At 43.3% G+C, this 23079-nt stretch overlaps 1 protein-coding gene across 1 annotated transcript in view; it reads right to left on the minus strand.

Moving 5' to 3' along the window:
• Positions 1-23079, minus strand: part of POLR1A (RNA polymerase I subunit A) — an 84744-nt gene that overhangs the window by 41745 nt on the left and 19920 nt on the right. Inside the window, exons 8-15 of the mRNA XM_053587762.1 lie at positions 20518-20610; positions 18427-18532; positions 17935-18097; positions 15278-15448; positions 15028-15150; positions 12534-12764; positions 6392-6646; positions 422-613 (exon numbers count right to left, since the gene is read on the minus strand). Of these exons, the coding sequence (XP_053443737.1) occupies positions 422-613; positions 6392-6646; positions 12534-12764; positions 15028-15150; positions 15278-15448; positions 17935-18097; positions 18427-18532; positions 20518-20610 (1334 nt within the window). The remainder of the gene's footprint in view (positions 1-421; positions 614-6391; positions 6647-12533; positions 12765-15027; positions 15151-15277; positions 15449-17934; positions 18098-18426; positions 18533-20517; positions 20611-23079) is intronic.

Below are 23079 nucleotides of genomic sequence, written 5' to 3' on the forward strand. Positions count from 1 at the left end.
GGGCATGTTAATTTTATCTCCCTTTAGGAGATAATGATGGTCTTGGCACTGCATGATAGCTGTGGGAGTTAAATTGGACTATGTAGGTATTTAATGCACCCAGTAAAGAGCTCTGTATTTCCCAACAAATATTACTACTACTATTACTACTAGCACCACTGCTTAGAACCACTGTACTTGGTATGATGACACCAAGTTGAAGTTAGAAACTAGGGACAGAAACTATGCTGCCTACTTTCAGTAGATACTCCCTAAGATACTACCCAGAATCAGGAACCTCAAAGTAAGGGAAAGGAAATTTAGACCATTGCTTCATTACCTATTTCTTTGTCTCTGACATGGGCTCTCCAGGAAATGAAACGCTTCATACAAGTGGTCTGTTTCCTTTTGTTATATATACTCAGTATTTTCTCCCAGTTACCTGCTTTCCTGTCCACAGTGGAAAGGGTTTCAGGATGGCAGGAGGAAAGAGTTTCACACGCCCCACTTTGTCCGTGAGTCCTCGGTACACCAGTTCCATATATTGTTCCCGGGTGAAAAAACAACCCCGTGTAGTCATGCTTGTACCTGAAACCATGTGATCCTGGATCAATCCTGCCAAGGGCTGGCCATCCTATAAACCAACAGACAAGAAAAGACTGAAGATAAATTTTAAGACAAACTCAAATTCTAAATCATCTGCTTGGAAGCTACCTTCTAGCATCAGTCCTCCATATATCTGTCCTGTCCTGTCCATGTCCTCACTATGCACTTGTTGGCAACAAACTGTCTCCCAAAGCATGTGACCAGGGCTTACCACTGGCCTCCACTTTTGCCACTTGCCCACTGTCCTATGTTAAAACTACTTCAGACTCATCCAGTTCCCCAAGCCTTCTGTGCTTAATCCCATCTGGTTCTAGTTACTTCACCAAAGTTTTGGCATTTATGCCTAAATTTGGTCTGGCTGCTGTTAGTTGTGTTCTTGTTTTTATACTTTGGTTTTATGCCTTAATATTTTTCACACATTTCTGGCCTGCTTCTCCTATAAATCAATCATCCATTCAACAATATTTATTGAGAGCCTCCTGTAGGCCTGGTAGACGTCTGGCCTGTTCTAGTGGACAAAACAGACATAGTCCTTCATAAGGAAGAGCTAGATGGTAAACAAATGACTGGATAAATACATTATCATGGAGTGTTTTAAATGCCACGAAGAAAAATAACAGGATGGATCACAATATAGATGTAGGGGTGGTGCTGGTCAGGAATGGTCTGAGGAGCAGTATTATAGTTGGGGCCTGAGTTTACTTGAGCAGTAACCTGGAATGGGCCAGTTTAGGGAGGGAGGGGTTCACTCACAGTTCCTAGACAGAGGCATTGAGAGGCCCTCAATGCACATACCATACAAGGAAACAATGTCCCTTATTAGGAGCTCTTCATAATACAGCATGTGGTTCAATGTAGGCCTCTTAATAAAGGATGTTATCTACCTGATGCCAAAACAAAGGCTTTTATAAAAAGCCTAAGATTTGGTGAGCACATTGATTTCATTTGACACTTCATAGCCATTCAGAATAGCTCCTAAATCGCATCAGTTGGGTCTGTATTCCTGGCAACAGAAGATGCACTAACGTAAAAGCAGTTATGCTCACTGGTGTTCTTGAAGATGTCGTTTTTACAAACTTTCCAATGTTTATAGGAATTTGAGAAAACCTATGCTTTGGATCTAAAGATTGTAATCATTTAATTATTATTATTATTATTTTTACATATACATGTGTTTATTAGGTTTCCACTTTTGCCTTCATAGAATTAAAGAGGCTTAAAATTTAATAACAATAACAATGTTTAAGACAAGGACTAGAAACAAAAACCCTATAAAGAACAAATGACAATATATTCAGAAAAGAAATCAGATGATTACTGCATCAAACTATTAAGCAATAATAATAATGCAAAGAAAGTGACATTCACATTGTCAGATAAGAGTATGTCTATTATGGAATGCTTTGACTCTGAGGTTCAGTATGGAGTCATCAGTTAACTTATTATTTTTTTTCCCAAAGTCTCAAAAAATAGACAACTAATATTTATAAATAAAAGTAAAAAATAATTTCAAAAAACAGATTGTGCCAAATCTTATAGACAATAGAAAAAGAAGCAATACTTCAAAATCATTCTACTTAATCTGGATACACCTGATATTAAAATCAGAGAAAATATATTATTATAAAGGGGAAATTACAAACATATTTCACTTATAAATGAGGATGCAATATCCTAAATAACATATTAACAAGTTGAATTAAAAATTAATGTTTAAGTAATGTACTTTGGTCAAAATTAAATCCAATTTATGTGAGAATTAGTCACTATTTTCTTTTCTTTTCTTTTTTTCCTTACCCACACCCCCTCCCTCCTTCTCTGTCTGGTCTCCCCTTTCCCCATGCCCCACCGTGTCATTAATTGTCAATAATTGTCCTCATATCAAAGTTGAATACATAGGATTCATACTTCTCCAAGAATGAAGAGAAATAATCATTTAATTATTTGTTACAATAAATACTAGTTAATTGCACGGTCCATGTTTCATAACTAAGGATGAGGGAACTCACAAATGCAGCCATGGAGAAATGCCAAGAATTTAACCACATGTACTAATTCCAAAGTCAAAGAGGATTCCTGTCAAATGGTGATGGGCTCTATGTAAAGAAAGGCACAACTATTACAGCTGGGCTGCAAAAGTGGCACAGATATAAAGCAAGGGCAGGTGGAGAACACAGCCTTTCTCATGACAGCTTTGACTTATTAATGCTTAAAAAAAATTACATTGTACATTTCAGTCCATAGATGGTCTTATTTTGTTTAGCGGAGAAACTCAAACCAGTATTATGCATTTGACTCACCCATCCCAGTCTTTAGGGGAGATACAGATTTTTCCTTTTGTTTTCTTCATTTAAAGAACATAATTACAAGTTATGTAATATGTTCAGTGCCTCTTCCTCACTCTATCCAGATTTTCCATGACTAGAAAATTACTTTAATGACTAAATTGCTTTCAATGCAATAATAACAAATTCTAGGAAGGAGTGCTGATTAAAGCAACTACTGAAGGTCTATTTATAATTCTGAATTTTCTAAGTCACATTTAGGATCAGAAAGAACATCTTTGAATCAAAACCCCAGAAAATTGTCAGCTATACTATTCCACTTAATAGCACAGCAACATGATATTACAATTAATGTCTTTGGTCAGGATGCTTTGAGAATAGGGTATTCTGTGACTTGAATAGTCTAGCTGACTAAGTAAGTCAGGAAACTGTGTCTCAAGCCTCGTCTAAAAACTTTCCACAAAGCATGGGCCCTCCATAAATATAACAAAGAGAAGAAAGAATTAATCCCCAAAGAAACACGTACATGAAAAGTTTAACTATGTTTTGGGAAAAGAAATAGCCAGCGTCCCATTCAACTCCTATTTTAAGTAAAAAGACAACACAAAACTCTACTAAGTACATAAAACCAACAATAAAATGTATAATCTGGTTATTATAGTTAGTTAGGGAATAGAACCTAGAAATAGAGAAGAAATGGAAGAATGAACAAAGAGAAATGGAAACAAATGGAAATAACGATACATTAAGAAAAGTGATCCCCCCAAATTTGCTTTCTTAGTTTTTTTCCTTTCCTTTTTTCTTTTCTTTTTTTTTTTTTTTTTGAGACAGAGTCTCAAGCTGTCGCCCTGGTAGAGTGCCATGGAATCATAATAGCTCACAGCAACCTCAAACTCTTGGGCTCAAGTGATTCTCTTCCTTCAGTTTTTCTATTTTTAGTAGAGACAGGGTCTCGCTCTTGCTCAGTCTGGTCTCAAACTTGTGAGCTCAAGCAACCCACCTGCCTTGGACTCCCACAGTGCTAGGATTACAGGTGGGAGCCACCGTGCCCAGCCTGGCTTTCCAAGTTTAACCAAATTAACTCTTATTCTCTTAGGATTTTGCCACCAAAACCATATTTTATTTTTATAACCATTAGCAAATACAAAGATTCTACTTCCCAGCATTTATACTAAGGACTAAAAATTTATCAAGAATCAAAAGCTCTTTATCTCTAAAAAGAGAAACTGATTTAAAATGTACAAGTCCCCACGAGTTTTTTTTACTTAAAAATAATTAAGTAAAAACCTTAATAAAACCTTAATTACTTAAACCTTAATTACTTAATAATTAAGTAAGAACCTGTATTCTCCTATCTCTGTTGAGTGTAAGCTGGACGCAAAACTCATAGGCATGAGCCTGTGACGAGGCCCATTTGGATTTAAATAAGCCAGCCCATTGTAGGACACAATGTGAGCAAGCTTGAGTCCTTCTTTGGCTTTGGCCCTTAGTCATCAAAATCATGTACATAACATTCAAGGTCTTTGGTCTTGGAACTTCAGAGTGCTCAATTCCTCATGTAGCTAACACTTACAGGTCACTCAGCTAGCAAAAACCATTTGCTTCTCTTTGGTAGTGTCCCCTTTGGTGAAATATGACTTGGCTTCAGAGAATCAGAGAGCCAGCACAGTCCAGAGAGTAGGGCTCAGAACACATGCAGCCGAGTATATGAGCCCGGAAGACCAAAGGTGCTGGGCTTGAGACTTGGCCTCACTGCTGGCTGACAAGGTTACTCACTAGGTGTTTCCTCAGCTGAAAATCACACCTACCCCATGAGGCTGCTGTGAGGGCTCTATAAGAAAAGGTTTGCAAACTACTTATAGCAGTGCCCGAGGCCCAGGCTCTGTTCACCAAATGTTGGCTTTGACTGCTACCTAGCCACTGCTGTTATTAGTAAGTAAAAAGCACAAAAAGGGAAATTTTCAAATCTGTAAACTTGTGATCAAAGTGGGCCCTTCACCTCTTCTTCTAACATTTAGTCCCTCACTAACAAACAGCTTACTTAGGTGAGCAGAGAAAGGAAAGGTCAACTCAAAAAAAGTTGAACCCACATGAAGCCACAGTGGTATGTCTGGTGGGCAAAGGGGCTGGGACACTGGGCTCCTGGCCATCTGCCTGATGCTGGAAGTGAGGAGGAAGAAGGGGGGGCAAACGGCTGATGAGGGCAGAGGCGTTCCAACAAGTAGAGCATGCTAATTGATGCTAGACATCTCTGAGCAGCCCCTGGCACTTCATGGGCAATGCGGTCTCCATCTCTGCTGCAGAACAACCCCAGGAAGATCTGGGAGCCCCTAGTCCTTCCTCCTACTTCTCAGCTGGGTGTCCTTAGGCAAGTTACATCAATTCTTCAATTGTAAAATGTGGACATAACAGTGTCTACCTGTAAAAACTGTGGGGAAAGTGACATAGGAAGCCTCCAAAGTGCTTTGCATAGTATCTGGCACTGAAAAAAGTATTTGAGAAATGGTAGCTATGGTTTATATTATTATTACCACTTGCCCTTTTATACTCTAGCACAGGGGTCCTCAAACTGCGGCCCGCGGGCCACATGAGGTGGTGTGAATTGTATTTGTTCCCGTTTTGTTTTTTACTTCAAAATAAGATATGTGCAATGTACACAGGAATTTGTTCATAGTTTGTTTTTTTTTTAAACTATAGTCCGGCCCTCCAATGGTCTGAGGGACAATGAGTTGGCCCCCTGTTTAAAAAGTTTGAGGACGCGTGCTCTAGCACAATCCAAATGAATGATGCTCAACTGTGAATCACTGTGATGCAAATAGCTTATAATTTAAAAGATCTTTAAGTGGGTGGTGAGGGGTAAGAGAGGACTGGAATATACTCTATCCTTTCCCCACAGTCTGCCTGTTTCCTAGCTCTATCCTTCTCATGAGCACAAGATGACTTGGGCCCCTGCCACTCCTGGCCACGAGTCAAAGTTCAATCCTTCTTATATGTCCCTATGGACAGCCCTGACTACATAGAGCTGCCCGGGAGGACCAACCCTGGAAAGACAAGGAAGGAGTTCAAAGAGGAGAGGAGAGCCTTCATGGACTGCAGGGGATTCTCATCTATGCCCTTGGGATTATGCTGCCTCTTTAAACTCATGCGTGTCAGAACTCAAAGGATGAAAGTCATCTGTGGACTGTGAGGACCATCGAAGTTGGGATGCTAATGCTTGCCAGGGGCTAATAAGTTATAGAATCCAAACATAAGCCAGGAAGACAAGACACTACGCAGCTATTAAACTTGGCTTTTTGGGATAGTCGTTACAATTTCTCTCCTGGCATATATTTTGAGATGTAGCATTTCTTTGCCTCTAAGCAACTAGCAGGATACAGACCCCACCTAGAAGATATTAGGAACTTCTGCCACGTATCCTCCTGCCCTAGAGCTGCCCACTGACCCCAAGAGCTGACAAGGATCAGTTCAAAGTGCAAAGTCATGGTGATGATGACCGTGAATAGCCTCAAGGCCAGACCTACCTTGGGAACAAGGTACTGTTGATCGGTACAGGCCAGGACAAAGGCCTCGGCCCGGCCCAGCTCACTCTGGGGGAAGTGGGCATTCATCTCATCTCCATCAAAGTCTGCATTATAGGCCTTGCAGTTAGCATAGTGGAGCCGTAGGACTTTCTCTTCAGGCAAGATGCGAGCACGGTGGGCTTGGATGGAGGGTCTGTGCAGAGTGGGCTGTCGGTTCAGCAGGAGAATGTCCCCATTCTTCACATGCCGGCACACCTGGGGGCAGGTTTGAGGACAGGTGGATGATTAGCAGCAACTTTAGTGTCCCAACTGCTCCTTCCAAAGGACTCAGCTTAGCTGAGTTTGCCTAAAGTTCTAGTTAAGTAGCCGCAAGGGGAATTTGATGCAGAATTCTAGAAATCTCTGAGAAATATCATATTTTGCCATGTATAATGCACTCTCATGCACAACATATATTCATGTTTTTGGCCCAAACTTTAGGAAAATCCCTCTCAAGAAAGTGGCCAGCTCTTACCCAGGAAAGACACATGTAGGGAGGACTAATGCTCCCCTGGTAAATGTGCAGATTGCATAGCCCTCCTATAGCTGCCCATTCTTTGAAGACTGGCCCTACTCTCTCCCCGCCGGAAGCCCTTGTCTTCCCTGCCACATTCGTGGCCGTGGCCAAGATGGCCAGGAGTGTGGCTGGTGGGGTGGGAGCTTCTGAGGCTGCTCAGCCTGTGGGCAGCCAGGTGGATCCCTGGAGCCTGCATGGGATTCCTGGTCTCCTACATACAGCTGGGCTTCAGGCCTTGGCTCTTGCCCAGCCAACACCCCCCTCACCACCACTACCACTTTCACCATGGCACTCAGCAGAGGCTGCTCTGGCCTGCTCCTACTAGATCCCAGATCCTCCTAAACTGGAACCGCTTGTGCCCAGTACACCTAGGAGGGAGAGCAGGCAGCCCCCAGAGGCCTGCTGGGCTTCCCCACTCCCAAGCCATACTACCTTATTTACACACCTTATTTTTCCCTCAAAAATGTGGGCAAAAAAGCATGGATTATATAGGACAAAATATAGGACCTTAAACACCTCAGGTCTTGGCCCATACAACCGAGATTCCAACTCTGGGCTCAGAAGTAAAAAGAACAGATAAGACCAGGGTCTGTCCAGCAATGTTTGTCTTCTTCAGAGATGCACAGCCTTTCCAGGTTCCCACATTCCTCTGAGAAGTAATATGAAGGAAAAAAGGATATAATTCTTTAAGACTGCAAACCTGCAGTAACTAACCATAAAACCCTTGTGTCTGGCAGACTTCTCGAATTGCCCCTCCCCATCGCAGGTCATATGTAAGTACATTATTTGCCCAACTTCACACAGCAGAGCTAGAACTGGACACAGGGTTCTCGGTTCCCAGTTCAAGGTTCTCTGAAAACATTTTACTGAATTTGAAAAAACTAAAACGTGAAAGTTGCCAGTCTTTTTGGAATGCAGTTTGAAAATAGCTATTAAGAGTTAGGTAAAGTGGCTCATGCCTATTAAGTCCAGCTACTTGGGAGGCTGAGATGGGAGGATTCCTTGAGCCTAGGAGTTTGAGACCAGCTTGGGCAACGTAGCAAGATTCTATCTCCAACGAAATTAAAACAACAAAAAGAACATTAGAACATGGGCTGCTCCTGTGGCTCAGAGGAGTAGGGCGCCGGCCCCATATGCTGGAGGTGGCAGGTTCAAACCCAGCCCCGGCCAAAAACTGCAACAACAACAACAACAACAAAAAGAACATTTAAAACACATTTCCTTTTGGCTTTTCAGAAGAAAAAAAGCACTAATGCAAAGTTATATGAACATGTATGCTATGCAGCAGTATTTACGGCAGCAAAACTAGAAATAACCTGACTCCCCCATAAAGGGGCAATAAACCGTAGTGTATCCACTCTATGAAATATTATGCCACGATCAAAACTGTAAGTTAAATATGTACAAGTGATGGCAAGAATGTTTCATAGCAAAAAAAAAAAAATCCAGGTGGCATGTGAAGTGATGGGAATGAGGCAACTTAAAACCCAACCAAACTGGTGTGTGTGTGTGTGTGTGCCCGCGCGCGCTTGGATACTAAAGCTATTACTATAGTCTCTTCGCAGCAAGGTACAGATTAACAACTTTACCTTTACATATCTTAGTATTGTTCATCTTACAGTGAACACATTACTATTGCTGTAAAATTTTAAAAGCTCTTTTATTATTTTTAAGGAAAACTGCACAAGTGATATGCTCATTAAGGGGGAAGAAAAAGAAAATATAGACAAATTTAAAGAGAATTAAAAAATCACAAGTAAGGGCAGCGCCTGTGGCTCAGTCAGTAAGGCACCGGCCCCATATACCAAGGGTGGCGGGTTCAAACCCGGCCCCAGCCAAACTGCAACCAAAAAACAGCCGGGCGTTGTGGCGGGCACCTGTAGTCCCAGCTACTCGGGAGGCTGAGGCAAGAGAATCACTTAAGCCCAGGAGTTGGAGGTTGCTGTGAGCTGTGTGAGGCCACGGCACTCTACTGAGGGCCATAAAGTGAGACTCTGTCTCTACAAAAAAAAAAAAAAAAACTTTCTAAAAAAAAAAAAAAAAAAATCACAAGTAATTTTACTCCTCCAAGAAAACTACAGCTCACACTTTTTCCCCTTAACAAACACATGTCCTCTGACAGATACAAAGCTGACTTTCCTATAAGGTTCTTTTAGCTTCTCAGTGCCCTTATGTTTTGTTACATTAACTACTAGGCTTCCTAAATATTGAACATAAGTGACACCTTCAGGACAAATGTATGAAAGTTAACTTTCTTCCAAGGATTTTGAAGACCTCCCTTAGGAGCCCAAAGGAACTATGGAGACCTCCCTCACTCTAAATATCTTCTAAATCTCAGTAGATAACAACTTGAGAAAAATAACAGATATTCCAAGTCTAATTTCTTCTTATGATGTCCACATTTATCAAGCTATATCAGAACCTTGGTTAATTAGAGAGGGTAGAGACACCCTCTACCACAATCTGCCCCGTTTCTGTTCAGCTGAGCTAATAGTTCTCTTCAGCTTAGGGCTGCAGGGGCTAAAACCCTCAAATGCTAAAAGGCAGTCCTGAAAGCACCTAGCATGGAAGCCGTCATTTTGCTCTCCAAGGAATTCAACTATGCCCCTCTCACCTCCAAGTCCCTGTTTCCAAGGAGAACTAAATGTTGAGGGTTCCCATGAGCATGTGCCCAGAGCACTAGCTACTTGCTGCCCGACTACATCATGAGCCTGAGGTCTTCTTTCTTTAGCCTCTCAAGGGAAAAACTGCCCAGACCCGTGGCCCAGGCCCAAAAAGCCTGCTTGGGCCTAGGATCTGAGTCTTGTAAATTTGAGACATCCTCCAGCGTAAGCAAACTTGCCACAGTTGGGTAGGTACCCAGGCCAGCCAGACAGCCACTGGCCAATCCAAACAGAAGTCCTGGAACACAGGGTGCTCCCCCTGCCAAGCCAAACCCAAGGCCTTTCCTTCTCGTCTCTAAGTAAATACTGCAGTGAAAATTAGCGTGCCCCAGTGCCCGGGTCAGAGTTTTCAGAGGCAGTCCTAGAGCCAAAAGCCTGTTTCTGGCAGACTGCTGGGCAGGGAAGTAAGACTCGGCCATTCTGGCTACTTTCTCCTTTATTTACAAGGCCCAGGGCAAGAGGCAGATATCATACTTCAAAGGGGAAACAATTCCATTCAGCTGGCCTTTCCTCTTTCACCTAACCTGTGCCTCATCCTTACCAGGACCTCAGTCTCTCCTTTCCAATTGCCTCCCCCAGCCTTCAGCCTTGTTCTGATCTATACGCAACATGTTAACCAAAGTCTTTAAAAATTAAAAATAAATTATAAGCACATGTGCATTTTATTTTATCTATGTATCTATCTCTCACATATAAAACTACTAAAAATTGGGGAAATAAAGTTGATCATTCTCAGTCCCCAGTCTTGATGTAGAAACCACTTTTCTTTCCTAAAGTTGTTTCCTATCTTTGCCCTGGGCCACGTCCTTGGGTCCAATGGGGCATTCACACCTCAGAGCTTCCCACTCTTCAACCTGGATCCATAACACCCCACAGGATTTCCTGAGTGCCTCCTACATGCTAGGTGCTGGAAGAATGAGATCAGAGCACACTCTGCCCTTGAACTCACAGGATTGAGGAAATCAAGGGTGGAGAGACAGGTGCAGGGACAACACATGTAATAGAAGCTACAAGAGGTAGAGAGATCAGCACGGACACTGGGTGTGCTGGGGGCACCTAACACAGGTTTTGGGAGTGGCAAACTACAAATAAAGCTTAATTGGAGTACAGTTACACCCATCCACCGTGCACTGCCTATGGCTCTTTTAGTACTACGGGGGCAGAGCTGGGTAACTACAACAGAGCCTGTGTGGACCACAAAGCTGGAAATACTTACTCTCTGACCCTAGAGGGACTAGGGATTCACTAAGACCTGAGGGAACAGAGGGTTCTCCATCCTCAGTTTCCCCTGTAGCCCTTAGCCTGGCTTGACACCCCACTCTTAGCTACCTCTTGATGACTTGGAACTCTCCCTGCCCACTTGCCTTGCAACTCTTCCCAAACCTGTTTCCTCCTCGGCATCCCATGCAGAGCCGCTGTTGCCACTGTTGCTCCTTATGGTGTGTGGCATACTGCTCCTCAGCACGTAATATCTTTATACCTTCATTTCCTGGTGGCCACCCCCACCAAGCTAGAACTGGCACAGGGCTAGCATGCAGTGGGACCTCAGCACTTTCTGACATCTTATGGTTCTCTCCATTTCCCTCTCATCTTAGCCTGCTGACAGGAGACTATTTCACACTTCTGACTGAGTTAACAGGAGGACCATTTCATATTTCCCCGGCTTCATCAAAAGTTAGGCAAAATACATCTTGCTTTCTTTTGCATTCCTCATACCGCTCTTAGCAAAATATCAGGCTCTTAAGAAAGGCAGAACAATCTTATGAACCTGAAGACAAGTCTGACTTCTTGTACTGAAAGAGAGCAAAACAGGTGACTTGATTTGGGTCTGCATGTGCCTCTATTACCAAAGCAGAAAACTGGCATTGTTACTGCTCTACCCCAGGAGAGCTGTAGAACCAGAGAGGTGCCCTGCTGGGGAAGAACAATGGGCACCAACAGCCACTGCAACAAGTCCTTTCTTTCTCTGTTCCTCCAGAAGTTTTTCAAGGTTGATAGAAACTTTGTAGAGCTGAACCCAGTGCCAAGGAATAGCTGTTATTTGACACAGACACAAATGCTATCACCATTGATCCTGTGCTCTCAACAATGTTGCTAGTCAACCATGTGCTCTTTCCAGTGGAATCCAGAAAGAGCCTCAAGGATCCCTTACAAAGTAGGCATTAGCAATGGCCAACTTGTCAGTTGTTGGTTATGACTGGCACAGAGCATTTCCTTTCTAAGAGCGATTCTCAAACGTTAGCATGCAGAAGGACCCTCTGGACAGTCTGTTAAAGAAAGACTATCAGGTCCCCATTTCCAGAGATTCTAATTCAGTAGGGATGATAGGGGGAAAAACTGCATCTCTCTCAAGCTCCAGAGATGCTACTGCTACTGTTGACCTGATGACTGGCATTGAATAGCCCTGTTCAATGACAGCAAATTCTCCTGTCCCAGTATCACAAAAGAGTCTTTAAAGAGCATTTCTCAAGCAACCAATGTGTGCCCAGCACTGTGCTGCATGGTATGGGGTGGCCAAAGGCAGCTATAATCATGTTGCTCATGCCCTAGGAGAACAGGCTCTAACTGAGAGACAAGGTGAGCTCCACAGAGCCCAGAGGACACCCACATGTGGTGGGGCTTCTTCTTGGAGAGACACACATGTGGCAAGAAAATCATTTCTTATTTCCCTGGTTTCACCAAAAGTTAAGCAAAATATACCTTGCTTTCTTTTGCATTCCTCACATAGCTCCTAGCAAAATACTAGGCACTTAAGAATGGCAGAGCAATCTTATGAACCTGAACACAAGTCTTACTTCATGTACTGAAAGAGAACCAAACAGGTGACTTGACTGTCACCTGACAGCCACAGCTGCCAGCCAGCAGTCATAGGGGAGTCAGAGGGAGCTGGCTGGTTTCCTGGCCAAACCAACCCAGTACTCACAATTTTTGTCCCCTGGGGCTTAGGTGCCCCAGTGGCTGGTGTCAGGAGCTGTTTGGCCACGGCTTCCCGCTGGCTTATGTCCACGGTGCTGAGGGCTGTGCGACTGCCATCCTCGTTGATGACCATGGAGGCTCCTGGGTGCACATTGGGGCCATTGATGACTGCCTGCCTAAGTTCCTGAACATTCCAGGGGGTAACAGGCTGAGGGTAGGTCAGTTTAGTGGCAAATACCTAAAGATAAGGAATGGATATAGAAATTCAGGGTGAACAGAAAAAAAGGTTTTATGGTCTCCACTTATGACTCAGGAGGCTGTGTGACTTTCCCTCAAGACATGGAGGAGGCTTTCAGTGAGTAAACCAATACCCTGCCTGCCTTCCCCACAGGTTTGTTCCCTTAAGGGAATAGACTGGGCTGCCTTTTCTAGCAGAGTCAATCTGGGAAGAGTAATTTCAGTGTTGCAGTTTACATATTAGAATTCTTTTTAACCTACTCTAAAACTTCATTTCTTTGCCAATAAATTCAAAGTCCCCAAAAAGGCAACACAGCATGGGGCACTCACTTATGATAGGTAACAAATTATTTGTCCTTGAATACCACTGTATCCCTCCACCTCAGGCATCACTAGATGATCATGGCACTTTTCTTGAGCCCAGACACATCAGAATCTCTTAACTCCAGCAGCCACTACAATCAAGGTGATGACTGAAATGAAAGCCATGTGCTCCTCTGATATGTGAGAAAACACAGTGTGCTCTATTCAACACCAGGCCTGTGGTCCACTCCAGAAAAAATGAGTTCACTGACTAAGTTAGAGCTACTGAATATTAAAAACCCCTGATACTTCAAAATGCACACAAATATACCAAGGACTCTGACAAGTCTCCATGAAGGAACATGTCCAGCTCTGTCCAGGTCTCTGTGCAAAGAGGCCTCCCAGCTCTACTGTTGCTGATGCACTTACCACTGTCTGCCAGACTGTTTATGTACTTGTTTATTTGTTTACTGTTTGTCTCCGCCCTGCAACAATGCTTTACGAGGGAACAAGTCTGGGTGCTTCGATGCTGCCCAAACTTATCTCACTTCCTTACCCCCCCAACCTCTGCTGACAGTGCTCTATGGGAAGAGTGTGCTTCAAGGGGCCAGAGGCAGTTCTACTTGCTCTGCTCTCCCCAGCCATCCTGTCAGTACACCATCCCCCAGGCTGGCTGCCACGGCCCTGAGTCCTGAGGCTAGCAGAAAGGTGACTTCACAGTCTCTCCCTGGGGATAAAATGAACCAAGACCCCAAAAAGAAAAGTCGATTAAAGGACTGCTGCTAATGAACACCACTGAGTGAGCTGGGGCGGAAGTGGAAAAATGAAGCTGGCTCCCAGAGGAACACTAACAGGCGAATGGGCAAGCAGCTTACGCCCAGAAGGAACTAGACGGGTAGGCAATGCACACACATTCCACAAAGGTAGAAGAGCCAGCACAAAAAGGTCTCTCCTAAGTTTGGGGACATTCTAGACATACGGAGGTCAAAGTCAACAAGGGTGGACCCTGTCCTCTGTCTAGAGAGAGCAACAAACTGGCACTGAGCCTCTCTTTAAGGTCTCAGGCTCCAGAATGTCACTGCTGGGCTTTGCAAAGCTGTTCCTTCTCCTCAATAGATGCAAAGGTTACACTTTCTACAAGGCAATGGGCACAAGACTGAGCCTTCTCTGACTCTTGTCCCAACATACCATGCCCAGACCCTTGCTCAGGAAGCCCAAAGTGTGTCTGCAACGAGCAGCAGGCATGCCAGACGATGAGAACACTTTAGCTCCACTATCACCAGCACCGTGAGAGTGGCACAGTGGCTGGTGTATAAGGAAATGAAACTCTCCACAAAGGGAATTAAACCATTTTCACATTACTGACCTCAAGGCCCATTAAGGAGGAAGTCGATAAAAGGGCTGCTGCTAATGAGAGGCACTGCGTGAACTAGTGGAGAAGTAGGAAAATGAAACTGGCTCCCGGAGGAACACTAATGAGTGGATAGGGCAAGTGGCTTACGCCAAGAAGGAACTGGAGGGTGGACACACATGCACCTTCTCTCTGGGGGCTCTCCCTACTTCCTCTCTCTGGGAACCAAGGACACACATGCCTGATATATGGAAGTACAAAGAACTACAACTCCCCCGCCCACTCCTTTTCCTCTCTCACATATTGTGTGATAAGAAGGGCTTAAAGATTAGGCCAAAGTGGACAGGAGGAAGATATGCTGAGCAGGGATGTGAAACACCCTGTGGTTAGCTCCCTGGTGCCAAGCACAGGTCTCCCTAGTGGGCAGGTGTCTGGAAGCTTGGTAAGGAGAATGACGCCATCCCAAAGTGTCAAGTCCCCTCCACTTAGGCTGTCCAGGAAGAAGCAGACACTAGCCCCACCACAATCTGCTACACGTCCTACTCCCAACCCTTTCTGGAATTTTCATCTGCTGCCCACCAGGAGCAAATGAGCCCCTCCACATACGCACCATGGGGATTCCAATTTCGTTGGTGTTGATGTACATATCTGGGCAGATGACTGAGCGGGCTGCATAGTCCACTCTCTTTCCCATCATGTGCTTTCGGAATAGGCCTTCCTTCTTCTCTAGGATCTCCATGGAGAAAAATGTCCATGGAAAACATTAAAAAATTCAAATATGTTTATTATTTTGTTTCAATACAAACATGTTTATTAATAACTTAACCTCTTCAGCTAGTAGCTAGCAGGTTATTGCTTACCTGTCTAATGCCCGGGTACTTTTCTACTGTTAATTTGTCCATCTCACTATCAAACACAATATTGACATGGCTCTGAAGGCGAATCCAAATGTTGTAAAGTTTGTCTGTGAGGGCCTGGCCTGGAAGTGCACTTAAAAAGGATCGGTCAATACCAGTTGAAGAGTCTTTTTCCTGGGAAGACAAAACCAGGAAAATATGCATGATGGGAAAAAAACTCCAAAAACCTGCCTTGGTTTTATTTTTCTTTATTACCCTGGCTCCGCTCATCATAAGCTCTGCAGTTTGCCTTTATGTCCTCTGAACCTGACTAGAGACAAAAGTACTAATAAATCAATCTATGTATGTATATCAAATAAAACAGCCTCATTTGCCAACCTATCTCTGTCAAGTAATAAAATGAACTCAAAATTTGTAAGCAGGCCCCTCCTTGCTTATTTTCTTTTTATTTTAAGGTCTCATTCTGTCTCGCTAGCTAGAATGTGATCACAGCTTACTGCAACCTTAAATTCCTAGGCTCAAGAGATCCTCCTGGCTCAGCTTCCTATGTAGCTAGTATTAGAGGCATGCACTACCAAATCTGGCTAATTTTTAAATTTTTTTGTAGACATTGGGTCTCACTATGTTGCTCAGGCTGTCTCCAACTCCTGTGCTCAAGAGATCCTCTTGCTTCAGCCTCCCCAAATCCTGAGATTATAGGTGTGAGCTAGCATACCTGGCCAAGCAGGCTCCTTCCTCCTTACTTAATGCCTTAATATCTAGTTTCCAAGGCAACCTTAAAAGTCCTTCCTACATCTACACTTTCCTTATAAAGCTCTAATATTCTGCCAGATAACTAAACTTTATTTATGATCTTAGAAAAACTCAATCCAAGCACTTATAAAAATGTGGGTGGAACCTGTATTTCTTTTTTCTTAAAGGTAAAAGTGTTTGCCATATGATATTCTATTTCATCAGTAAAGATGTGGGTCTCCTACTGGCTATGAGAAGTTACCAGCTGATTGCCAAGCCTTGCTGGATTATGAAGCCAATCCATTTAAATATTTCTGCCCTGGCTCTGTCTCCTCCTCTTCTCCCCCAACTTGCCCAAGGGACAGAAACATACAAAGGCCTTAAGTTGCCTTTGAGCACCACCTACTGGCCCCATCTGGCTGGACATGTCCCAAGGAGATAGACAAGGTTCCGTGTCCTCCAGTATGGTCAGATGAGAGAAGAAACCTGTTAGTGTTTAGTGTGTCAAAGAGGAAGGGGTGAAGGTAAGTGAAGATCCAGCAAATGAGAATGTAATGAGAACCCAACAGGGATGGAGCAGACTTATCCTCAACCCCGAGGAATATAGGAGTCTTCTTTAATTATAAAGAAAATAAATTTATTTCTACACACAATGTTCAGGGCCCCCTGCTGGCTGAAGGAGGCCTTCAGGAGAGATGGTCACTTGCACGATGACAGGGATCCTGTCAGCCAAAGTCACTGCTCATAGAATTACCCAGCTCGGGGCCACATGGTTACCTGCGAAGCTAGTGAAACCTAATCTCACTGGTTTATTCCCAGTGCCCAGACAATGCCTGACAGGGGCTGACATGGGAGTGGAACATGGAAGCAAGGCTGGGAAGAAATAAGAATGTGTCTTGTCAATCACAAGGGGGAGGAGGATATTGTGACTTAGCAATCAGAGAGGAGGCTGTTCTTGCAGAGATCGAGCTTTTATTTGACTATGAGGATACCTTATTTTTAAGATATGTCAAAATAAAATTCCCAGCCCTGGTCACTTGATGTGGTTATCCTATAGTCTTCTTTCCTAAACTGGAGTAAGACATGCAGATGGTGGACTTCTCTTATGCTGAAGAGTTTTAAAAGCACACCTCCACCAGCCAATCAGAAAACCTAAGAAAAATCAAAGAAAGCTTCAAGGAGAAACGCTGGATGACCCAGAGTTAAGTATCCAGGAGACAGTGGTGTCACCTTGGGACAGGACTGTCCCAGGAGCTGGGAGTCTGAGAGCCCTGCCTATTTTCCCCAAGGCTGAAGACAGTCCTGCTCATTGTATCCAGAGAATGTTTCAGAGCTGGGAAAGATTTCAGTGACCTCAGGAAGCTTTCTGAGCACCCAAGTCATCTTTGTACTCACTAAAGACCTAGTGTAAGACTTAGCACACTGAAGGGGCTAAACATTAGCTGAGATTATCCTGCAGAGGGAAATTCCTATTCTACAACATTGCCTTCCTGCCCTTAAGACAGAGCCATGTGACACAAGCTCTAGTACTGTGACCCAGGAGGGACATTCTACAGTCCAAGGGAAATAGACAGTTTTTTCTAGAGCTGCCAACAGCTTGCGGCCCAGAAGGGCCTACATGTGAAATCTCAACACAAACCACACATATTTTACAGTCAAGAATAGTCCAAGAAAATAAAGTGACTCAAGTGAGGTCACCAGACACTGTCTTTAGGGATAAAACCTAGACTAGAAGAACCCAGACCTTTCCAGGCTCAGGTCCATGCTTGTCACCCTGAGATAACTAGGTTCCTCCCAAGCCACTAAGGGTGCCGCCAGCTACAAAGAATGAACATCCCAGTCAGCATTTCCCAGCACCCATATTGCTTGCGTCCACACCACAGTTAGAACTGTGTGTGCTCTGGTATCAACACCAGAGCAGCCCTGACCTCATCTGTGGTGGGTAAGGCCACATCCCACGGCAGCTTCTGTTCTTGGGCCATCAATGCCAGAAGCTTTCGGATCAGAACTATGTCCTTCATGACAGCCTGCAAATTCACTGTCTGGCCATTGGTAAACATCTGGTCCCCCAGGCGACTGACAGGGCGATACCTGCAAGGGAACATGTGGAGTCAATCAATGTTCAGTGTGAGGGAAGGGTGGTGGTCTCCAAACTCTCACCCACACCTACTGGAGGCAACACACCCCACCACACTTACAACCACCACCATTCCTATTGCATCCATAACACACGGAGAGGAAAGGACCCCCACCACCTGGAACCTGGAGTGAAATGCTGCTTCATTTCTCAGCCCCCAACCCTTCCTCCCCTCAGAGAGGTTAGAGTTTAGTTAAACCTTTTTCTTTGATATTTTAAATGAGATAATTAAAAAAAACAACAACCTTTTACAGGTAAAATAAATTAAATTAGAGGGCATTACCTTGAGGGTGGCACCACCAAGAAATCTAGAAAGAACATTCTGGGATTGAATGCAGACTCTGTGCCAACATTATCTAGTCCCAAAAAAAGGTAATTCAGAAAGAATCCTGTGATTGAAATAAATCAGAGAGACCATTAAAATTTTTCAGTAAGAGCCTGGGAGAACAACCACAAAAATAGTACTGAATGAGATAAAAAAAACTAGACTGTAGATAATAGTTAGAGTAAGATCACCTTTTTAAACAAACAAATAAAAAATAGCTTCTGTATGTATGACAGTTTATATGTAGATGAGATGATGGTACAAAAGGACAACAGGTGCTTACCCCAGGGACTGAGATGGGCAGGAAGTCAATAAAAGAAACTTTCACTTGTTTTTATTTACTCTCAAAGACTATTAAATTACCCTCCTTGATTAAATTAAAATCAAGTTTCTATTACTTTGGTAATTATGAAAAAATATTGAAATAAGAAAAAATTAAACAAAAAAAGTTAGCCTCCTTAAAACAAAACAAAACACTCTCCATGTGGGTACTGCCAAAAAGGGATCTTCTGTGGGTCAAAACTACATTTCAAGTTTCTGGTGACTTAAACAAATGCTCAGAGAAAATTAATAAAATGTGCCAGAGTCTGCTGCAGAAATAGTTGCATGGACCTGAGTCCTCTGTTGGGCTGATATCCCTTTAACAACATGTTCACTTGTAAGTGCTTCTCACACAGGGGCTACAGTCAGTGTTCCAGAAATACTCTCAGAGGACGCATGACACAGGAGTTTGAATATACTGCACAGGTTTTGCTATACACTCAAAAGGGATGAAGGATTTCCCTTTTAGTAGGGAACTAAAATGAATAAAAATCTTAATTAAAAAAAAAAAGAGCTCATTCTTTGATTCATAGGAGGTACTCCCAGAGAAATCTTTAAAGAGCTGTTTATTTATGGGCATTTAAAACAAGATAAATTATGACACTGAACTTTGTTTTTTTTTATTTTTTGAGACAGCGCCTCAAGCTGTCACCCTGGGTAGAATGCTGTGGCATCACAACTCACAGCAACCTCCAACTCCTGGGCTTAAGTGATTCTCTTGCCTCAGCCTCCCAAGTAGCTAGTACTACATGTGCCCGCCACAACGCCCGGCTATTTTTTGGTTGCAGTTGTCATTGTTGTTTGGCAGGTCCAGGCTGGATTCAAACCCGCCAGCTCTGGTGTACGTGGCTGGTGCCTTAGCCACTTGAGCTACAGGCGCTGAGCCAACACTGAACCTTTTAAAAACATGCCAACCTGTATGAAGTGAGGTCCACCTGTAACTGCCATTAGGAGCAGGCTCCATTACAATAACTGGCAAGTTATGATGCTGACTATGACTACTTCTACTCTCTGAGGACTCAGTGTCAATCAACGTATGCTGAAGCCTACCCAAAACTCTGGATCAATTTCAGAAGAGAGTTACAATAATTACAACTTAAAAAAAATAAAATAGCAGGGCCAGGTGGCACATGCCTATAATCCTAGCACTCTGGGAGGCCGAGGTGGGAGAATCACTTGAGTTTAGGAGTTTGAGACCAGCTTGATCAAGAGTAAGACACCATCTCTACTAAAAATAGTTATAGGCTTGGACCCTATAGCTCAGCGGCTAGGGTACCAGCCACATGCACCAGAGCTGGCGGTTTTGAATCCAGCCCAGGCCTGCCAAACAACAATGACAACTACAACCAAAAGAAAATAGCTGGGCATTGTGGTGGGCATCTGTAGTCCCAGCTACTTGGGAGGCTGAGGCAAGAGAATCACTTAAGCCCAAGAGTTGGAGGTTGCTGTGAGCTGTGACACCACAGCACTCTACCCAGGGCGACATAGTGAGACTCTGTCTCAAAAACAAACAAATAAATAAATAAATAAAAATAGAGCTGTGGTCCCAGCTACTCAGGAGGCTAAGGCAGGAAGATTGAGGTTGCTGGGTGCCAAAGTGACTCCATAGTACTCTAACCTGGCAACAGATTGAGACTCTATCTCAAAAAAAAAAAGGGCAGGGATAATGTGCTCAGGGAATTAAAGCCTAGAGAAGATAAAGGCAATTTCTTTAGTCTGGTACAGCACCTTCATTCTTCCAAAGAGAAAAAAGATGTTCTCGGGCACTGGTGGGTGTCAGGTACCCTCGTTTTCCCATCTGCGTGTCTTCAATTCCTGGAGCTGAGGAGAGGAATCAAAGCACAATAATAGCAGGTACTCCTGCTGCAATGGGATTTATCAATTCTTTGTCCCCACTCTGTGAAGACTGTAATTTGACCATGAAAATCAATCTCTAGCACAGCATATTCTCAAATTACCTTCTCCCTCCACAATCTAATTTCTAAAGTAATGAAAACAATACAGCCATAGTATAAAGCCTAAAAACAGAGCTAAAGAAAATATCACCCACCATCCTATCACATCAACATAACTATTATTACTTTTACATGAGGGCTGGCAATTAAGTCGCGAAGACATCCTAGCAAAAATGCTACATACCTCGTTGCCGAATATTACTATAGTCACGTTAGAAGTATTCCCTTGGCCACCTGGTGACATAGGTGCATAGCTTCCCAAGAGAACTATCATGAAAGTGACCACAGTGATCTCTGGCAATGAGATATACAGCACTTTTTCTAGGATGAATTCGTGAACTTAATTATGTAACTTCATGTCCTTTTCTAGTCCCTTGGTTATATGTCATCATAATCTTAAGTGTGGATTGGTCCTCTGATTTATGTAAGTGTTGTATGTAATTATTATCTTCAGTGAGGATTTATTTTGTATGCTACTTTGCTCATTTAGTACACATATCATCTTGTGAGCATTTCCAATGCTGCTGTCGGCTTGGCCACTACTCTAACTGGCTACGTGATATTCCATTGAGGATGTCTTCAAATTTACTTAATCATACTCTCATAGTCAGACATTTGGATTGATTCTGTTTTTTTCCTATTGTAAGTAACACGGTAAAAGTAACTTTATGGACATAGTTGAAATCAGTGTGAATATTTTTATGAGTAAACATATATTGATTTATTTTTATAAGTATCATACTAGTATGTGAGGACAGACTGATTTTGGTTTCTCAGACTAAGCAAGATAGATCTCTGAGACATTATCTACCAGGTATACCTAGATTAAATCAGAAAACCAGATGTGGGGCTGCCATTCAGGAGGCACTTAGTAGACTCAAAGATCACTAAGACGTGTGGTCCTTTATTGTTTTTTTTTTTTTTTTTTTTGAAGATTGTTTGGAATTTATTCTCTTAAATAAGAATATAACATTTGTTAAAAAAAAAAAAAATTAAAAGCACAACACCTTGGTTTCACAGTAACGGCAAAAACAAAGTTACACAATTAAATTAAAAACTCACAAAGAAACACACCAAAAACAACAGCACAGGTTAAAACAAAGGCAAAAATAAAGGTTGAAGGAAGGCTAGAAGTTGATGGGTGACGTGTTCCTTGGCACAGCTAATCTTCCCCTGCTCGGGCTTCTCTGCACCACTGCTGTGGGGATCTGGCCTGCTGCCATCCCGTTCTGACCCCATCCCAAGCTGGATAGCTCGGGGAAAAAAGTGAACCCCTTAACTCACTGGTAGACGTTCAAGGTCATCGTGCAGCCCTTTTAAGAGGGCCAAGGAATGTTCTACTGTACTACAGAAAACGGGTGAAGACACACTAATCACCCACAGGCAGTGGAAAACTGAAATAACTAACCCAGGGAAGCAATAAACAAGCATGAAACCAAAAGAGAGGGAGGTGGGGTGCTTGGTTCTCTGTGGTACCCTACTACCAACAGACCCCTGCGCTTTCCTAGTTTGTTCTAGGGTCAGTTTCCTGAGGTTGGGTGTGTGCTGCTCATGTCTCGAGCACCCCCCTGTTCCCAGGGCTCAGCTCCATGGACGTGCTGCTTTTAAGCCTGCCGTGCACTCAATGTCCTGACCAGAGCCGAGGACGGGCCAGGCGTATGGCTCCCAGTGTACAGCTCCACAACCAAGTAACAAGAAGCTTTGGAAAGAGCTTCGTATCATCAATATTATTACTTAGGGTATAATACATAAATAAATATCTATTCATATGTGCAATCAGATCTATATACATATAAATGTGGACAGATATAGAAACATTCACACATCACCAACTAGGACTTAGGGTACGGTTGGACAGGTAAACTGGATTGCAGGATTCTCTTCCCTTTACTGAAAGGTTTTCCAGAAATAACCTCAAGGGAAGAGAACTTGGGAAGCAGTAAGATTTCCTAACTTCCCTCTGTCAGGCAAGGACCCCAGAGTTAAGTAAAATTCCTTATATGGCTTGGCTATTCTTCTAGCTGTGTGGGAAATGGCTGCATTTCCTAATGATTCATTCAGGTTCCAAACTATGGATCCCAGTGGCATGCAAGGGGGTCTAGGCACAGGGAGCAGGCAGCTGCCACTTGTGACCTGTGGACGTGTGGTCCTTTAGGTTCAAAACGATCAATTTTTTCCTGGGATGCTGAAATTAAACATTGCTTAATTTCCCATTTTTATGTACTTTTCAGGGCGAGAGCTATGCCTTGTCTGTGTTCCTGACATGATGTCTAGCACACAGCAGATACTAAAAAGTCAATGACTCAAATATAAATGTTCAAAATATCCCAAGATA

Source organism: Nycticebus coucang, chromosome 4 (genome assembly GCF_027406575.1).
Source record: "Nycticebus coucang isolate mNycCou1 chromosome 4, mNycCou1.pri, whole genome shotgun sequence".
In the NCBI taxonomy this organism is placed as follows: domain Eukaryota; kingdom Metazoa; phylum Chordata; class Mammalia; order Primates; family Lorisidae; genus Nycticebus; species Nycticebus coucang.